The 19127-nt window shown below is 47.4% G+C and overlaps 1 protein-coding gene across 6 annotated transcripts in view; it reads left to right on the plus strand.

Annotated features, from left to right (window-relative positions):
* LOC139405482 (transcription factor COE3-like) overlaps positions 1–19127 on the plus strand; it is a 95837-nt gene that overhangs the window by 28504 nt on the left and 48206 nt on the right. For 5 of the 6 annotated variants that reach the window (XM_071147814.1, XM_071147816.1, XM_071147815.1 and 2 more), the window contains exons 3-4: positions 2002–2132; positions 3060–3186. In XM_071147814.1, coding sequence (XP_071003915.1) covers positions 2002–2132; positions 3060–3186 — 258 coding nt within the window. Of the gene's footprint in view, positions 1–1998; positions 2133–3059; positions 3187–19127 lie in introns of all 6 variants that reach the window. The other variant, XM_071147818.1, reaches the window with a different exon arrangement.

Below are 19127 nucleotides of genomic sequence, written 5' to 3' on the forward strand. Positions count from 1 at the left end.
ACCACCACAGCCCTAGTAACAGACATATTATTCCTGACTACCACAGCCCTAGTAACAGACATATTATCCCTGACCACCACACAGCAGCCCTAGTAACAGACATATTATCCCTGAGTACCACAGCCCTAGTAACAGACATATTATCCCTGACCACCACAGCCCTAGTAACAGCCATATTATCCCTGACCGCCACAGCCCTAGTAACAGCCCTAGTAACAGACATATTATCCCTGACCACCACAGCCCTAGTAACAGACATATTATTCCTGACTACCACAGCCCTAGTAACAGCCCTAGTAACAGACATATTATCCCTGACCACCACAGCCCTAGTAACAGCCCTAGTAACAGACATATTATCCCTGACCACCACAGCCCTAGTAACAGACATATTATCCCTGACCACCACAGCCCTAGTAACAGACATATTATCCCTGACCACCACAGCCCTAGTAACATACATATTATCCCTGACCACCACAGCCCTAGTAACAGACATATTATCCCTGACTACCACAGCCCTAGTAACAGACATATTATCCCTGACTACCACAGCCCTAGTAACAGCCCTAGTAACAGACATATTATCCCTGACCACCACAGCCCTAGTAACAGACATATTATCCCTGACCACCACAGCCCTAGTAACAGACATATTATCCCTGACCACCACAGCCCTAGTAACAGACATATTATCCCTGACCACCACAGCCCTAGTAACAGCCATATTATCCCTGACCACCACAGCCCTAGTAACAGACATATTATCCCTGACTACCACAGCCCTAGTAACAGACATATTATCCCTGACCGCCACAGCCCTAGTAACAGCCATATTATCCCTGACCACCACAGCCCTATCCCTGACCACCACAGCCCTAGTAACAGACATATTATCCCTGACCTACCACAGCCCTAGTAACAGACATATTATCCCTGACCACCACAGACCTAGTAACAGACATATTATCCCTGACCACCACAGACCTAGTAACAGCCCTAGTAACAGACATATTATCCCTGACAACCACAGCCCTAGTAACAGACATATTATCCCTGACCGCCACAGCCCATATTATCCCTGACCACCACAGCCCTAGTAACAGCCCTAGTAACAGACATATTATCCCTGACCACCACAGCCCTAGTAACAGACATATTATCCCTGACCACCACAGCCCTAGTAACAGACATATTATCCCTGACCACCACAGACCTAGTAACAGCCCTAGTAACAGCCCTAGTAACAGACATATTATCCCTGACCACCACAGCCCCTAGTAACAGCCCTAGTAACAGACATATTATCCCTGACCACCACAGCCCCTAGTAACAGCCCTAGTAACAGACATATTTTCCCTGACACACCGTTTGCTACACAAAGCCATTTTTCCCCCCTCTGGATTTCTGTAGCTAGAACAAACCAATGGTTTTTGTCGGCCTTTTTGCCTTGTAAAACCAGTCAATTAGTTTTGTCTTTTTTTATTATTATTATTATTTACCTTTATTTAACTAGGCAAGTCTTATTTTCAATGACGGCCTGGGAACAGTGGGTTAACTGGTCTTAACTGGTCTAGGAACAGTGGGTTAACTGGTCTAGGAACAGTGGGTTAACTGGTCTAGGAACAGTGGGTTAACTGGTCTAGGAACAGTGGGTTAACTGGTCTAGGAACAGTGGGTTAACTGGTCTAGGAACAGTGGGTTAACTGGTCTAGGAACAGTGGGTTAACTGGTCTAGGAACAGTGAGTTAACTGCCTGTTCAGGGGCAGAACGACAGATTTGTACCTTGTCAGCTCGGGGATTTGAACTTGCAACCTTCCGGTTACTAGTCCAACGCTCTAACCACTAGGCTACCACATGAGTAACGCTGCTCGGTCTGACGTAGGGAATCTGGCTCTTCAGTGCCCGGTGTTCTGTTTTAATATTCAGGCTAGTTGGTTAGTAGTCTAGCGGATGGGAAGGTCCTAAATTCTCTCTGTTGTTCTGTCTGTTACAAGCAGCTACCCCCTGCATCAAAGCCATCAGCCCAAGTGAAGGATGGACCACGGGAGGAGCCACAGTCATCATCATAGGAGATAACTTCTTTGACGGTCTCCAAGTCGTGTTCGGGACGATGCTTGTGTGGAGTGAGGTAAGAAGCCTTTGACATGTGCCTTTATTTCCAGACTCGGTGTTCTCATGTATACGCCAGAATACACTGTTGTGCTTCAGAGCAATTAGCATAGAAAAAACACAACATAGATTTTAATTGTGTGTAGGTTGGGGGTGGGGGAGGATAAATGTTAGCATGTCCCACACAGCAGTTTGTGTTAATGGAATCTGACACTTTACACAGCTTTTTCTTATAATGTTTGCACCCTGTATAGCTGATCAAGCAGTCTGAAGCACGCGAGCTAATAGCATTCTGAAGCACGCAAGCTATCCCCATTACTATCAGCTTTGCTGCTGTGAAGTGATGACAGGAGTAGATCAGAAGCTAGACAAACAGGAGCAGGAACAGGAACAGGAAGAGCATGGAAAACAGGCGGGAAAATATGGGAATCCGATTGAAACCAAGAAACCTCTCAGGAACGGGGAAAAAGAAAACCGTGAGGTCTCGCAAAAAAAACAATGGAACAATTAAGGGGGTCTGAGATATAACAGGAGTGAATTAACACTGTGAGGGAGGGGGACATATGAAGGCATTTTTGATGTGAACCACGGCCCTCTGGCCCTTCCTGTGAGAACAACCCCAAACCCCAAAACCCAGCGCCCAGAACATTTACTGACTAAAGAAAAAAACCAAGAGACAACCCAGAAAACCTAAAGCTCAGACGTCCCTTCAGGGCAGTGTGTGTGTGTGTGTGTGTGTGTGTGTGTGTGTGTGAGTGTGTGTGTGTGCAGCCTTGATACCCCAGCTAGATGACAGGCTAATTTAGACTCATTGCTGTAATTGACTGGAGCTGGCAAGCGTCACTCCACCAGCCGGAGTAGAGCCCCGCAGTCAGACAGGCATCACCCAGCACTTCACGCTGTTCACTCACCACTTCTGTTTGGTTCACCCATTGATTCCCTACAGCTGATTACACCCCACGCCATCAGAGTGCAGACCCCACCCAGGCACATCCCAGGAGTCGTGGAAGTCACCCTCTCCTACAAGTCCAAGCAGTTCTGCAAAGGAGCTCCTGGACGATTTGTCTACACTGGTAAGACCACTACACCGGCTACTACTGTGTCTTGTTGCTCCTTCTATGAACCCTCACCCCCTCTCTCTGTATCTCTGTCTCTTTGTCTCTCTGTCTCTCTGTCTCTCTGTCTCTCTGTCTCTCTGTCTCTTTGTCTCTCTGTCTCTCTGTCTCTTTGTCTCTCAGTCTCTCTGTCTCTCTGTCTCTCTGTCTCTCTGTCTGTCTCTGTCTCGTTCTCTCTCTGTTGTTCCTCCTTCATTCCATTGTCTCTCTCACTCTTTCTCTCCCTTTCTGTCTCTTCATGCTCTGCTAAGAGCTTTGGAGTGGTGGCCCACCCAGCTGTAACAATGACACCCAGCTCTGCGGGCTGTAAAACGTGTGAGAGTTGCCTGGTTAGAGGTGATCCGAGGGGGCCTCTGTCTCTCTCTCTCTCTCTCTCTCTCTCTCTCTCTCTCTGTCTCTCTGTCTCTCTCTCTCTCTCTGTATCTCTGTCTCTCTCTCTCTCTGTCTCTCTGTCTCTGTCTCTCTGTCTCTCTCTCTCTCTCTCTCTCTCTCTCTCTCAAAATTCAATTCAATCCAAGGGGCTTTATTGGCATGGGAAACATATGTAATATGTTAGCATTGCCAAAAGAGAACTAAACAATAAAAATTAACAGTAAACATTACACTCACAGAAGTTCCAAAAGAATATAGACATTACAAATGTCATATTATATATATATACAGTGTGGTAACGGTGTACAAATGGTTAAAGGACACAAGATAAAATAAATAAGCATAAATATGGGTTGTATTTACAATGGAGTTTTTCTTCACTCATTTTGTGGGCAGTGAGCACATAGCCTGTCTTCTCTTGAGAGCCATGTCTGCCTACGGCGGCCTTTCTCAATAGCAAGGCTACGCTCACTGAGTCTGTACATAGTCAAAGCTTTCCTTAAGTTTGGTTCAGTCACAGTGGTCAGGTATTCTGTCGCTGTGTACTCTCTGTTTAGGGCCAAATAGCATTCTAGTTTGCTCTGTTTTTTTGTTAATTCTTTCCAATGTGTCAAGTAATTATCTTTTTGTTTTCTCATGATTTGGTTGGGTCTAATTGTATTGCTGTCCTGGGGCTCTGTAGGGTGTGTTTGTGTTTGTGAACAGAGCCCCAGGACCAGCTTGCTTAGGGGACTCTTCTCCAGGTTCATCTCTCTGTAGGTGATGGCTTTGTTATGGAAGGTTTGGGAATCTCTTCCTTTTAGGTGGTTGTAGTCTCTTTTCTGGATTTTGATCATTTGCGGGTATCGGCCTAATTCTGCTCTGCTTGCATTCTTTGGTGTTTTACATTGAAACTTTGGTCTTACTGAGATTTACTGTCAGGGCCCAGGTCTGGCAGAATCTGTGCAGAAGATCTAGGTGCTGTTGTAGGCCCTCCTCGGTTGGTGACAACACATTCTCTCTCTCTCTCTCTCTCTCTCTCTCTCTCTCTCTCTCTCTCTCTCTCTCTCTCTCTCTCTCTCTCTCTCTCTCTCTCTCTCTCTCTCTCTCTCTCTCTCTCTCTCTCTCTCTCTCTCTCTCTCTCTCTCTCTCTCTCTCTCTCTCTCTCTCTCTCTCTCTCTCTCTCTCTCTCTCTCTCTCTCTCTCTCTCTCTCTCTCTCTCTCTCTCTCTCTCTCTCTCTCTCTCTCTGCTGTAATCCTATCCCTGTCCCATCTAGGGAGGCAGCTGCCAAGCCCTGTTAATCTCAAACCATCACAACACCTCACATGACTCATCTCATGTCTCACTGTGGCCATGCTTTTTCCGAAGACGGAAAATAAAAAAAAAACGTGCAAAGAGACACATGTTGCAATGCAGAGGTAGTGTGTGTGTGTGTTTTGGGGAGTGTGTGTGTGTGTGTGTTTTGGGGAGTGTGTGTGTGTATATGTACACATGTGCGTGCCTTCATGTGTGTGTGTATGTGTGTGTGTGTGTGCTTTCAGTCCTGGCTACGTGTGTGGGCTTGTGTTTATGTGTGGTGTGATAGTGTTTAGTAGTAGGGGTCACAATCTGGGACTGTCTGGGAGCCAGAGGCTGGTGAAGGGTAATCTATGGTCTGTAGCAGTTAGGGAATGTGTGTGTGTGTGTGTGTGTGTGTGTGTGTGTGTGTGTGTGTGTGTGTGTGTGTGTGTTTTCGGGACAGAGAAGTGGAGGAGTGGAGTGATGAGGGACAATAGGTCAACGTCTGTCTGACCTGGAAGCTTCTGTCTGATCCCAAATTGACAAGAACAATGAGATAATCACCAGGGATTACTCTCACTCCTTGAAACCTAATCCAGGACCAGCTAGGGCTCTGGGCTTTGGTTAAAAGTAGTGCACTATATAGGGAATAGGGTGCAAAATGGGCAGCATGCTAACATTTAACGCCCGCTGCAGGAATGGACCAGAGACCAAGGAGACAGCTGGATCAGGAAATTACAGTGTAGTGCTGTGAAGAGAGACATATATACATTAAGACATGAATGGTTCTAGTACAGTCATATTATATACATTAAGACATGAATGGTACTATTTCAGTCATATTATATACATTAAGACATGAATGGTTCTATTACAGTCATATTATATACATTAAGACATGAATGGTTCTATTACAGTCATATTATATACATTAAGACATGAATGGTTCGAATATAGTTATATAGAGGTCTATACATTAAGACATGAATGGTTATATTTCAGTTATATAGAGGTCTATACAATATGCTGTTGTAGTTGGAAGTTTACATACACTTAGGTTGGAGTCATTAAAACTCGTTTTTCAACCGCTCTACAAATTTCTTGTTAACAAACTATAGTTTTGGCAAGTTGGTTAGGACATCTACTTTATGCATGACACAAGTCGTTTTTCCAACAATTGCTTACAGACAGATCATTTCACTTATAATTCACTGTATCACAATTCCAGTGGGTCAGAAGTTTACATACACTAAGTTGACTGTGCCTTTAAACAGCTTGGAAAATTCCAGAAAATGATGTCATGGCTTTAGAAGCTTCTGATATGCTAATTTACATAATTTGAGTCAATTGTACCTGTGGATGTATTTCAAGGCCTACCTTCAAACTCAGTGTCTCTTTGATTGACATCATGGGAAAATCAAAAGAAATCAGACAAGACCTCAGAAAAAACATTGTAGACCTCCACAAGTCTGGTTCATCCTTGGGAGCAATTTCCAAACCCCTGAAGGTACCACGTTCATCTGTACAAACAATAGTAAGCAAGTATAAACACCATGGGACCACGCAGCCGTCATATGCTCAGGAAGGAGACGCGTTCTGTCTCCTAGAGATTAATGTACTTTGGTGCGAAAAGTGCAAATCAATCCCAGAACAACAGCAAAGGACCTTGTGAAGATGCTGGAGGAAACAGGTACAAAAGTATCTATATCCACAGTAAATCGAGTCCTATATCGCCATAACCTGAAAGGCCGCTCAGCAAGGAAGAAGCCACTGCTCCAAAAGTCAAGGTATTGGAGTGGCCATCACAAAGCCCTGACCTCAATCCTATAGAACATTTGTGGGCAGAACTGAAAAAGTGCATGCCAGCAAGGAGGCCAACAAACCTGACTCAGTTACACCAGCCCTGTCAGGAGGAATGGGCCAAAATTCACCCTACTTTTTGTGGGAAGCTTGTGTAAGGCTCTCTGAAATATTGGACCCAAGTTAAACAATTTAAAGGCAATGCTACCAAATACTAATTGAGTGCATGTAAACTTCTGACCCACTGGGAATGTGATGAAATTAATAAAAGCTGAAATAAATCATTCTCTCTACTATTATTCTGACATTTCACATTCTTAAAATAAAGTGGTGAATCCTAACTGACCTAAAACAGGATTTTTTTACTAGGATTAAATGTCAGGAATTGTGAAAAACTGAGATTGTACTTGGCTAAGGTGTATGTAAACTTCTGACTTCAACTGTATTAACACATAAATAGTTCTAACACAGTCATATTATATACATTAAGACACGAATGGTGCGAATTCAGACCCATCTAAAAAGGTCCATATTTAGAGCGGGAAGGGAGTGTTAGTCAGACTAGAGGGGACTACAATGGGAACTACCGTCAGACTAGAGGGGACTACAATGGGAACTACCGTCAGACTAGAGGGGACTACAATGGGAACTACCGTCAGACTAGAGGGGACTACAATGGGAACTACAATGACTACAAGAACATCACCAGACTAGAGGAGACTACAATGGGAACTACCGTCAGACTAGAGGGGACTACAATGGGAACATCACCAGACTAGAGGAGACTACAATGGGAACTATCGTCAGACTAGAGGGGACTACAATGGGAGACATCACCAGACTAGAGGAGACTACAATGGGAACTACCGTCAGACTAGAGGGGACTACAATGGGAGACATCACCAGACTAGAGGAGACTACAATGGGAACTATCGTCAGACTAAAGGGGACTACAATGGGAACATCATCAGACTAAAGGGGACTACAATGGGAACATCACCAGACTAGAGGGGACTACAATGGGAACTATCACCAGACTAGAGGAGACTACAATGGGAACTATCGTCAGACTAAAGGGGACTACAATGGGAACTATCGTCAGACTAAAGGGGACTACAATGGGAACTCTCACCAGACTAAAGGGAACTACTCTCCTTGTCAATAATTAGACAGCATTACTCTGAGGTGTTTTGAGTAACCCAGTGTTTTTTTGATCCATTCATAGATTTATTTTTAATGCAGTATATTTATTACCTGTTGTTGAAATATGATAATGCTATGCTTTAATTTGCTATTTTGTCTTTGACCAATACTAATCAGGTATATTTTAGTTCTAATTTCTACACTTTAATAGTCATCCCATAAAAGCCTTGGAATTATTAAATTCTTACCTTTTTCTTTCCAGTTTGTGTAAAGCACTATTGATTGGAATCAAATATGAGCACATTTTTCCATAGTAGTTAACTCTGAAACATCCTTTTTTAAACTTGATGTCTAAAGAGGTCTCTGTAGTTTAAGATGGGAGGAGGGAATGGTATATTTGGATAAATAAATGTATCTAATTGAATGGCTGTCTAGTTATTTAACCAAAACATTGTTTGGAAGAAATACGTGTTAACATTCCTCCCAGCATGATTCTAGAATCGGAACAGCTCATTTAGAATTTAGAAGGTTCACATGGAACCCCCCCCCCCCCCTCCTCCTTTTAAGTGACACACCCACTCACCAGGAATGAAAGGAATCATCTCAAATGACGGGGAGTCGACATTGGCTCCCTAGTGAGAGCGTACTGTAGAGGTTCAGTATGGCGTGTTCATGTGGACCACGTTCCCTGTTTGTGAACAGATGTGAGCAGAGCAGGGAAGATGTTCTCGTCTGCTGTAGACCCTGTATTGAAGAGAGGGAGACTTAAAAAGCCCTTACTCAACTGTGACTCAATGAGGCCTCATGTTTCTACTAGAAAAATCCTGGTACGTCACGGGATCAATGAAACTGATCAGCTCACTATATAGTAAAGAGAAGTATCCACCCTCAACCCTCCACGTTCTCTACACTACATGTGGCAGGCACTTAAAAATGGCCCGTTCTTGGCTAGCATCCACCTTCACAAGGGCTAGCATCCACCTTCACAACGGCTAGCATCCACCTTCACAACGGCTAGCATCCACCTTCACAACGGCTAGCATCCACCTTCAGAACGGCTAGCATCCACCTTCACAACGGCTAGCATCCACCTTCACAATGGCTAGCATCCACCTTCACAACGGCTAGCATGCACCTTCACAACGGCTAGCATCCACCTTCACAACGGCTAGCATCCACCTTCGCAACGGCTAGCATCCACCTTCACAATGGCTAGCATCCACCTTCACAACGGCTAGCATCCACCTCCACAACGGCTCGGATCCACCTTCACAACGGCTAGCATCCATCTTCACAGCGGCTAGCACCCACCTTCACAATGGCTAGCACCCACCTTCACAACGGCTAGCATCCACCTTCACAATGCAAAATACACAACCAGCCTTGAAACCAAAGTGTTATGGCATCACAACACAGAGGTGTTTTATAGGCCTGTGGTGTTCATTGAGATGTGTCTGTAGTGTCAACGGCATCGGTGAGTCTGCTGGTTTATTAAAGAGAGAGTCGATCATTATTTTCCATCACAGCCAACACAAACGGGCTGTCTCAGAGGTCATCGCTCTTTAAACCAATGACTTCGTCTTCGTATTCGAAGCTGAAAATGTGCCTCCTTTAATTGCCTCCCACACTTTCTCTCTCTCTCCCTCTCCCTCTCTCTCTCTCTCTCTCTCTCTCCCTCTCTCTCTCTCTCTCTCGCTCTCTCTCCCTCTCTCTCTCTCCCTCTCCCTCTCGCTCTCCCTCTCTCTCTCTCTCTCTCTCTCTCTCTCTCTCTCTCTCTCTCTCTCTCTCTCTCTCTCTCTCTCTCTCCATCTCTTTCTCTCTCTCTCTCTCTCTCTCTCTCTCTCTCTCTCTCTCTCTCTCGCTCTCTCTCTCTCTCTCTCTCCCTCTCCCTCTCCCTCTCCCTCTCTCTCTCTCTCTCTCTCTCTCTCTCTCTCTCTCTCTCTCTCTCTCTCTCTCCATCTCTTTCTCTCTCTCTCTCTCTCTCTCACTGCCTCTCTCTCTCTCTGCTCTCTCTCTCTCCCTCTCTCTCTCTCTCTCTCTCTCTCTCTCTCTCTCTCTCTCTCTCCCTCTCCCTCTCTCTCTGCCTCTCTCCCTCTCTCTCTCGCTCTCTCCCCCTCTCAGTGCCTCGCGGCGTTGCACTGCTGGGTCAAGTGGTGTTGGATTTAAAACGTCAGTTAAATGTTACATGTTGAACGGTGGCAGCAGGGCAGGAATAATGAGGACACACAGAGGAAGTATCCAGAAGGCTGACTCTGAATGGGGGTTGGACACACAGACAAACTGTAAAGGGGTGTACGGGTCTAATGGTTTGTGTAACTCTGGTGTTAAAGGGGCCTTTATCTGAGGCTTTCCCATTGTGTCGTTCTGTGTGAGCCTTGCTGTTAGTGTAGCCGGGGCCTGAACAACCTTCTACACTAGTACCTTGTCTACTTGTTACCTCGTACGCTGTACATTTGTAATGACTTGTACCTCGTACGCTGTACATTTGCAACCAGGTACGCTGTACATTTGTAACCAGGTACGCGGTTCATTTGCAACCAGGTACGCGGTACTTTTGCAACCAGGTACGCTGTACTTTTGCAACCAGGTACGCTGTACATTTGCAACCAGGTACGCTGTACTTTTGCAACCAGGTACGCTGTACTTTTGCAACCAGGTACGCTGTACATTTGCAACCAGGTACGCTGTACATTTGCAACCAGGTACGCGGTTCATTTGCAACCAGGTACGCGGTACTTTTGCAACCAGGTACGCGGTACTTTTGCAACCAGGTACGCTGTACTTTTGCAACCAGGTACGCGGTACTTTTGCAACCAGGTACGCTGTACTTTTGCAACCAGGTACGCTGTACTTTTGCAACCAGGTACGCTGTACTTTTGCAACCAGGTACGCTGTACTTTTGCAACCAGGTACGCTGTACTTTTGCAACCAGGTACGCGGTACTTTTGCAACCAGGTACGCTGTACTTTTGCAACCAGGTACGCTGTACTTTTGCAACCAGGTACGCTGTACTTTTGCAACCAGGTACGCTGTACTTTTGCAACCAGGTACGCTGTGTCTTTTGTAATGACTTGTACCTTGTACACTATAATGTATATTTCAGTCTCCAGCCTTGTGGCCTACTTCCTACTTCCTACTTCCTCCCCAGTAGAAAATGGTGCAGCTGTTTATCAGTCCTGTTCCTCTTCTCCTCTGTCCTTTGTATCCTTTGAAGAGCCTCTTGTTCTCGCTGTGTTTTTTGTTGTTGTTGTTGTTGTTGTTGTGCTTTAACCTTGTTTTTGTTCCTTGTTTTACCACCGCGTCTTTTGTTTACCCACAAGGCCGTTTGTGGTGGCAGGCGGGTGTCTGATACCTGTATCGGTTATCCATTGATCAGGCCCGGCAGCAGGAACAGGCTTGTCAGGAGGATCCCAGAGAAATCAAAGAGCTTCCTTCCATGTTTTGTGTTCCTGCCAATACTCCTGACTGTAATAAGTCATCCTTCGCTGAGCAGACACTTTCTAACAGGAGCTTCCAGGTGGTACGTTTTAGACCCTTCTATTGGACAGAGGAACTTGTTTCTTACTCACTTTGTTGTCCTATCGGCTTGTTAGTAAGCTGCTCTGGTGAGTTCAGCTAAAAATAAACAAATAAATAAATTATTATTATTATTCGCCTAAAAAATGTTGGCAGCCACTTTTTTTCATTTATTTTTATATTACCTTACATTTGTAGATAAGACAGAGATATTCTCTTGTTGTGCAGGAGTGAGAAAGAAAGAAGGAAAGAGAGAGAGAGACAGAGAGAGAGAGGGAGAGAGAGAGAGAGACAGAGAGAGAGAGAGAGAGAGACAGAGAGAGAGAGAGAGAGAGAGAGAGAGAGAGAGAGAGAGAGAGAGAGAGAGACAGAGAGAGAGAGAGAGACAGAGAGAGAGAGAGACATGGAGAGAGAGAGAGAGAGAGAGAGAGGGAGAGAGAGCGAGAGACAGAGAGAGAGAGAGATGAATCACAGAGCAGGAGGAGGGAGATAGAGGAGAAAGAGGAGTGACTTGTGGTTGAGAGGTAGTAGAGTCTTTATCATGGCTGCTGCCTCCCGAACACCCTTTATAACCCCTGAACTATGACAGGCTTCAGGAATAAACCTCAGCATGGCCTCTAATTGCATCAAAGCTATTGCTTTCTATTTAGGCATGGAGGCACGATCACCGACAGCCTGCATGGCCTTTCTGCCTCGCTGGAGGCCTGGGGAGGGAATAAAGTCCGTGCCGACTGGGCTATCAAACCGCCAGCACTATCTGTCCTAATCAGTGACACCCATTTACCAGAATTGCTTAAAATGAACTATATCTCATACAGAAATGGTACATTTTACAGACCGCCGTTCATCACAGGGAAATTGTGGTTGGCGGTAAACCTTTCCTTTACTTACCAATGGGGACGGTGAGACGTGCAGCAAAATGATGAAGAAATAAGAGAAAAAAGATTTGCGAGGGAGAGCTGTCACACATTTATCAGGAAGGAGGAACATTATGTGTTAATTTCCCAACGCGGCCCCTGACAGAGTGCTTCATCTTGTGGTCCCGCGTTGATCACCATGGTCCTTTCTGTTAGGAGGACAAGTCAAGCACATTTATTTATTTATTTATATAAAAAAATGTTGCAGCTGTTTCTCTCTAACAAGATCCATTTGTCTATCAGCGTACGACACCTCTCTCCATCTCTCCGTTCCTCCACACCTTCCTCTTCCACTCCAGGAGAATTTGACCAACGGCTGGGCTCTGTTGGTCTGTTACTCTCTGTGGATTTGGGTTCTTCAGGACGGTAAGAGACTGGGATCTAGCATTGGCCAGAGGAGGGTTGATAAATCACAAAGTTTTCTTGTCAAGGTGAATCTATCGACTTCACTGCATCAAAAAAAAAAAAAAAACTGAGGAAATGTAGAAGAGAGGAGACAGACATTCATCATCCCAGAAAAGGACAAAGGGGTCATCTCACCGCTTCACTCAATAAAAGAAGACTGGAGATGTGAAGTGTTCCGGGCCTTATCCAACCTCCTTATTGGTCTTATCCAACCTCCTTATTGGTCTTATCCAACCTCCCTATTGGTCTTATCCAGCCTCCTTATTGGTCTTATCCAACCTCCTTATAGGTCTTATCCAACCTCCCTATTGGTCTTATCCAACCTCCCTATTGGTCTTATCCAGCCTCCCTATTGGTCTTATCCAGCCTCCCTATTGGTCTTATCCAGCCTCTCTATTGGTCTTGTCCATCCTCTCTATTGGACACAGGTCCAGGCCTCTCTATTGGTCTTATCCAGCCTCCCTATTGGTCTTATCCAGCCTCTCTATTGGTCTTATCCAGCCTCCCTATTGGTCTTATCCAGCCTCTCTATTGGTCTTATCCAGCCTCCCTATTGGTCTTATCCAGCCTCCCTATTGGTCTTATTCAGCCTCCCTATTGGTCTTGTCCATCCTCTCTATTGGACACAGGTCCAGGCCTCTCTATTGGTCTTATCCAGCCTCCCTATTGGTCTTATCCAGCCTCCCTATTGGTATTATCCATCCTCCCTTTTGGTCTTATCCAGCCTCCCTATTGGACTTATCTAATCTCCCTATTGGTCTTATCCAGCCTCCCTATTGGTCTTATCCAACCTCCCTATTGGTCTTATCCAGCCTCCCTGTTGGTCTTATCCAGCCTCCCTATTGGTCTTATCCAGCCTCCCTATTGGTCTTATCCAGCCTCCCTATTGGTCTTATCCAGCCTCCCTATTGGTCTTGTCCATCCTCTCTATTGGACACAGGTCCAGGCCTCTCTATTGGTCTTATCCAGCCTCCCTATTGGTCTTATCCAGCCTCCCTATTGGTCTTATCCATCCTCTCTATTGGACACAGGTCCAGGCCTCTCTATTGGTCTTATCCAGCCTCCTTATTGGTCTTATCCAGCCTCCCTATTGGTCTTATCCAGCCTCCCTATTGGACTTATCCAGCCTCCCTATTGGACTTATCCAGCTTCCCTATTGGACACAGTTCCAGACCTCTCTATTGGACACAGTTCCAGACCTCTCTATTGGACACAGTTCCAGACCTCTCAATTGGACACAGGTCCAGACCTCTCTATTGGACACAGGTCCAGGCCTCTCTATTGGACACAGGTCCAGGCCTCTCTATTGGACACAGGTCCAGGACTCTCTATTGGACACAGGTCCAGGACTCTCTATTGGACACAGGTCCAGGACTCTCTATTGGACACAGGTCCAGGACTCTCTATTGGACACAGGTCCAGGACTCTCTATTGGACACAGGTCCAGGACTCTCTATTGGACACAGGTCCAGGACTCTCTATTGGACACAGGTCCAGGACTCTCTATTGGACACAGGTCCAGGACTCTCTATTGGACACAGGTCCAGGACTCTCTATTGGACACAGGTCCAGGACTCTCTATTGGACACAGGTCCAGGACTCTCTATTGGACACAGGTCCAGGACTCTCTATTGGACGTAGATCCAAAGTAGTACACTATATTTTGAATATTGTATCCAGAATCCCCAGGTCTTTAGCAGCACTGTGGCACCAGAACCAGACTTCCTCTGCCATGTTCATTTAAAATCCATTATCCCCAGGTCTGGGTTTCCCTTCCTGTCTTGTTATAATGTCCATCATACCATTTCCTAAGGATTTATCCTGAAACTCTTTTCTAATTCTATTTATTAGCGCAGTCACTCTCTCATTGATATCTAATTGGTAGTTACAGTCTTATCCCAACGCTGCAACTTTGCTACGGACTTGGGAGAGGCGAAGGTCGAGATCCTTGCGTCCTCCGAAACGCCACCCTACCAAGCTGCACTGCTTCTTGACACACTGCTCGCTTAACCAATGTGTCGGAGGAAACACTGTACAGCTGGCGACCGGAGTCAGCCTGCAGGCGCCCGGCCCGCCACAAGGAGCCGCTAGAGCACGACGGGACAAGGAAATCCCTCCCCTAACCCGGACGTTGCTGAGCCAATTGTGCGCTGCCTCATGGGTCTCCCGGTCACGGCCGGCTGTGACACAGCCTGAGATCGAACCTGGGTCTGTAGTGACGCCTCAAGCACTGCAATGCACTTCTGCTTAACTCGGGAGGCCGCTCTTTTAAAGCTGTGATAACAGGCATCGTTTCTGTTAACTTAGATCTGTTGAAGTAGTAAGATCACAACACATGGTTCCTTACAAACCCTGCTCCCAAACAACAAACCATGTTCCCAAACAACAAACCCTGCTCCCAAACAACAAACCCTGTTCCCAAACAACAAACCCTGCTCCCAAACAACAAAGCCTGTTCCCAAACAACAAACCCCGCTCCCAAACAACAAACCCTGCTCCCAAACAACAAACCCTCCCAAACAACAAACCCTGTACCCAAACAACAAACCCTGCTCCCAAACAACAAACGCTGCTCCTAAACAACAAACCCTGCTCCTAAACAACAAACCCTGCTCCCAAACAGCAAACCCCGGACTAGAGGGAGGGGTAGGGCGGGAGGTGAGGTGGGAGTAGAGGGAGGTGAGGGTGGGAGATGAGGTGAGAGTAGAGGGAGGTGAGTTGAGGTGGAAGTAGAGGGAGGTGAGGGTGAAAGGTGAGTTGAGGTGAGAGTAGAGGGAGGTGAGGTGAGGTGGAAGTAGAGGGAGGTAAGGGTGGGAGGTGAGTTGAAGTGAGAGTAGAGTAGAGGGAGGTGATGGTGGGAGGTGAGGTGAGGTGGGAGTAGAGGGAGGTGAGGTGAGGTGGAAGTAGAGGGAGGTAAGGGTGGGAGGTGAGGTGACGTGAGAGTAGAGGGAGGTGAGGGTGGGAGGTGAGGTCAGGTGGGAGTAGAGGGAGGTGAGGTGGAAGTAGAGGGAAGTGAGGTGAGTTGGGAGTAGACGGAGGGGTAGGATGGGAGGTGAGGTCAGGTGGGAGTAGAGGGAGGTGAGGTGGAAGTAGAGGGAGGTGAGGTGAGGTGGGAGTAGACGGAGGGGTAGGATGGGAGATGAGGTCAGGTGGGAGTAGAGGGAGGTGAGGTGGAAGTAGACGGAGGGGTAGGGTGGGAGGTGAGATGAGGTGGGAGTAGAGGGAGGTGAGGTGAGGTGGGAGTAGACGGAGGGGTAGGGTGGGAGGTGAGGTGAGGTGGGAGTCGACGGAGGGGTAGGGTGGGAGGTGAGGTGAGGTGGGAGTAGAGGGAGGTGAGGTGGAAGTAGAGGGAGGTGAAGTGGGAGTAGAGGGAGGTGAGGTGAGAGTAGAGGGAGGTGAGGTGAGGTGGGAGTAGAGGGAGGTGAGGTGAGGTGGGAGTAGAGGGAGGTGAGGTGGGAGTAGAGGGAGGTGAGGTGAGAGTAGAGGGAGGTGAGGTGAGAGTAGAGGGAGGTGAGGTGGGAGTAGAGGAAGGTGAGGTGGGATTAGAGGGAGGTGAGGTGAGGTGGGAGTAGAGGAAGGTGAGGTGGGAGTAGAGGGAGGTGAGGTGAGGTGGGAGTAGAGGGAGGTGAGGTGGGAGTAGAGGGAGGGGTAGGGTGGGAGTAGAGGGAGGTGAAGTGGGAGTAGAGGGAGGTGAGGTGAGGTGGGAGTAGAGGGAGGTGAGGTGGGAGTAGAGGGAGGTGAGGTGAGGTGGGAGTAGAGGGAGGTGAGGTGGGAGTAGATGGAGGGGTAGGGGTAGGGTGGGAAGTGAGGTGAGGTGGGAGTAGAGGGAGGTGAGGTGAGATGGGAGTAGAGGGAGGTGAGGTGGAAGTAGAGGGAGGTGAGGTGAGAGCAGATGGAGGGGTAGGGTGGGAGGTGAGGTGAGGTGGGAGTAGAGGGAGGTGAGGTGGGAGTAGAGGGAGGTGAGGTGGGAGTAGAGGGAGGTGAGGTGGGAGTACAGGGAGGTGAGGTGGGAGTAGAGAGAGGAGAGGTGAGTTGGGAGTAGAGGGAGGTGAGGTGGGAGTAGAGGGAGGTGAGGTGGGAGTAGAGGGAGGTGAGGTGGGAGTAGAGGGAGGTGAGGTGGGAGTACAGGGAGGTGAGGTGGGAGTAGAGGGAGGTGAGGTGGGAGTAGAGGGAGGTGAGGTGGGAGTAGAGGGAGGTGAGGTGGGAGTAGAGGGAGGTGAGGTGGGAGTACAGGGAGGTGAGGTGGGAGTAGAGGGAGGTGAGATGGGAGTAGAGGGAGGTGAGGTGGGAGTACAGGGAGGTGAGGTGGGAGTAGAGAGAGGAGAGGTGAGTTGGGAGTAGAGGGAGGTGAGGGACAGAAGGGTTGCAGGGGAGCGATACTCTTCCTCTCCTAATTAGTCTGAGAACATAACACCCTCTCCTCTGTCAGGGAGAGGTGCTCTTGTAAAGGGGATATATAACACCCTCTCCTCTGTCAGGGAGAGGTGCTCTTGTAAAGGGGATATATAACACCCTCTCCTCTGTCAGGGAGAGGTGCTCTTGTAAAGGGGATATATAACACCCTCTCCTCTGTCAGGGAGAGGTGCTCTTGTAAAGGGGATATATAACACCCTCTCCTCTGTCAGGGAGAGGTGCTCTTGTAAAGGGGATATATAACACCCTCTCCTCTGTCAGGGAGAGGTCCTATTGTAAAGGGGATATATAACACCCTCTCCTCTGTCAGGGAGAGGTCCTCTTGTAAAGGGGAATATAACACCCTCTCCTCTGTCAGGGAGAGGTGCTCTTGTAAAGGGGATATATAACACCCTCTCCTCTGTCAGGGAGAGGTGCTCTTGTAAAGGGGATATATAACACCCTCTCCTCTGTCAGGGAGAGGTGCTCTTGTAAAGGGGATATATAACACCCTCTCCTCTGTCAGGGAGAGGTCCTCTTGTAAAGGGGATATATAACACCCTCTCCTCTGTCAGGGAGAGGTCCTCTTGTAAAGGGGATATATAACACCCTCTCCTCTGTCAGGGAGAGGTCCTCTTGTAAAGGGGAATATAACACCCTCTCCTCTGTCAGGGAGAGGTGCTCTTGTAAAGGGGATATATAACACCCTCTCCTCTGTCAGGGAGAGGTGCTCTTGTAAAGGGGATATATAACACCCTCTCCTCTGTCAGGGAGAGGTGCTCTTGTAAAGGGGATATATAACACCCTCTCCTCTGTCAGGGAGAGGTCCTCTTGTAAAGGGGATATATAACACCCTCTCCTCTCTGTCAGGGAGAGGTGCTCTTGTAAAGGAGATATATAACACCCTCTCCTCTGTCAGGGAGAGGTCCTCTTGTAAAGGGGATATATAACACCCTCTCCTCTGTCAGGGAGAGGTGCTCTTGTAAAGGGGATATTTAACACCCTCTCCTCTGTCAGGGAGAGGTGCTCTTGTAAAGGGGATATATAACACCCTCTCCTCTCTGTCAGGGAGAGGTGCTCTTGTAAAGGGGATATATAACACCCTCTCCTCTCTGTCAGGGAGAGGTGCTCTTGTAAAGGGGATATATAACACCCTCTCCTCTGTCAGGGAGAGGTGCTCTTGTAAAGGGGATATTTAACACCCTCTCCTCTGTCAGGGAGAGGTGCTCTTGTAAAGGGGAATATAACACCCTCTCCTCTGTCAGGGAGTGGTGCTCTTGTAAAGGGGATATATAACACCCTCTCCTCTGTCAGGGAGAGCTGCTCTTGTAAAGGGGATATTTAACACCCTCTCCTCTGTCAGGGAGAGGTGCTCTTGTAAAGGGGATATTTAACACCCTCTCCTCTGTCAGGGAGAGCTGCTCTTGTAAAGGGGATATATAACACCCTCTCCTCTGTCAGGGAGAGGTGCTCTTGTAAAGGGGATATATAACACCCTCTCCTCTGTCAGGGAGAGGTGCTCTTGTAAAGGGGATATATAACACCCTCTCCTCTCTGTCAGGGAGAGGTGCTCTTGTAAAGGGGATATATAACACCCTCTCCTCTGTCAGGGAGAGGTGCTCTTGTAAAGGGGATATTTAACACCCTCTCCTCTGTCAGGGAGAGGTGCTCTTGTAAAGGGGAATATAACACCCTCTCCTCTGTCAGGGAGAGGTGCTCTTGTAAAGGGGATATATAACACCCTCTCCTCTATCAGGGAGAGGTGCTCTTGTAAAGGGGATATTTAACACCCTCTCCTCTGTCAGGGAGAGGTGCTCTTGTAAAGGGTAATATAACACCCTCTCCTCTCTGTCAAGGAGAGGTGCTCTTGTAAAGGGGATATTTAACACCCTCTCCTCTGTCAGGGAGAGGTGCTCTTGTAAAGGGGATATATAACACCCTCTCCTCTGTCAGGGAGAGGTACTCTTGTAAAGGGGATATATAACACCCTCTCCTCTGTCAGGGAGAGGTCCTCTTGTAAAGGGGATATATAACACCCTCTCCTCTGTCAGGGAGAGGTCCTCTTGTAAAGGGGATATATAACACCCTCTCCTCTG

Source organism: Oncorhynchus clarkii, unplaced genomic scaffold (assembly GCF_045791955.1).
Source record: "Oncorhynchus clarkii lewisi isolate Uvic-CL-2024 unplaced genomic scaffold, UVic_Ocla_1.0 unplaced_contig_3642_pilon_pilon, whole genome shotgun sequence".
NCBI lineage: Eukaryota > Metazoa > Chordata > Actinopteri > Salmoniformes > Salmonidae > Oncorhynchus > Oncorhynchus clarkii.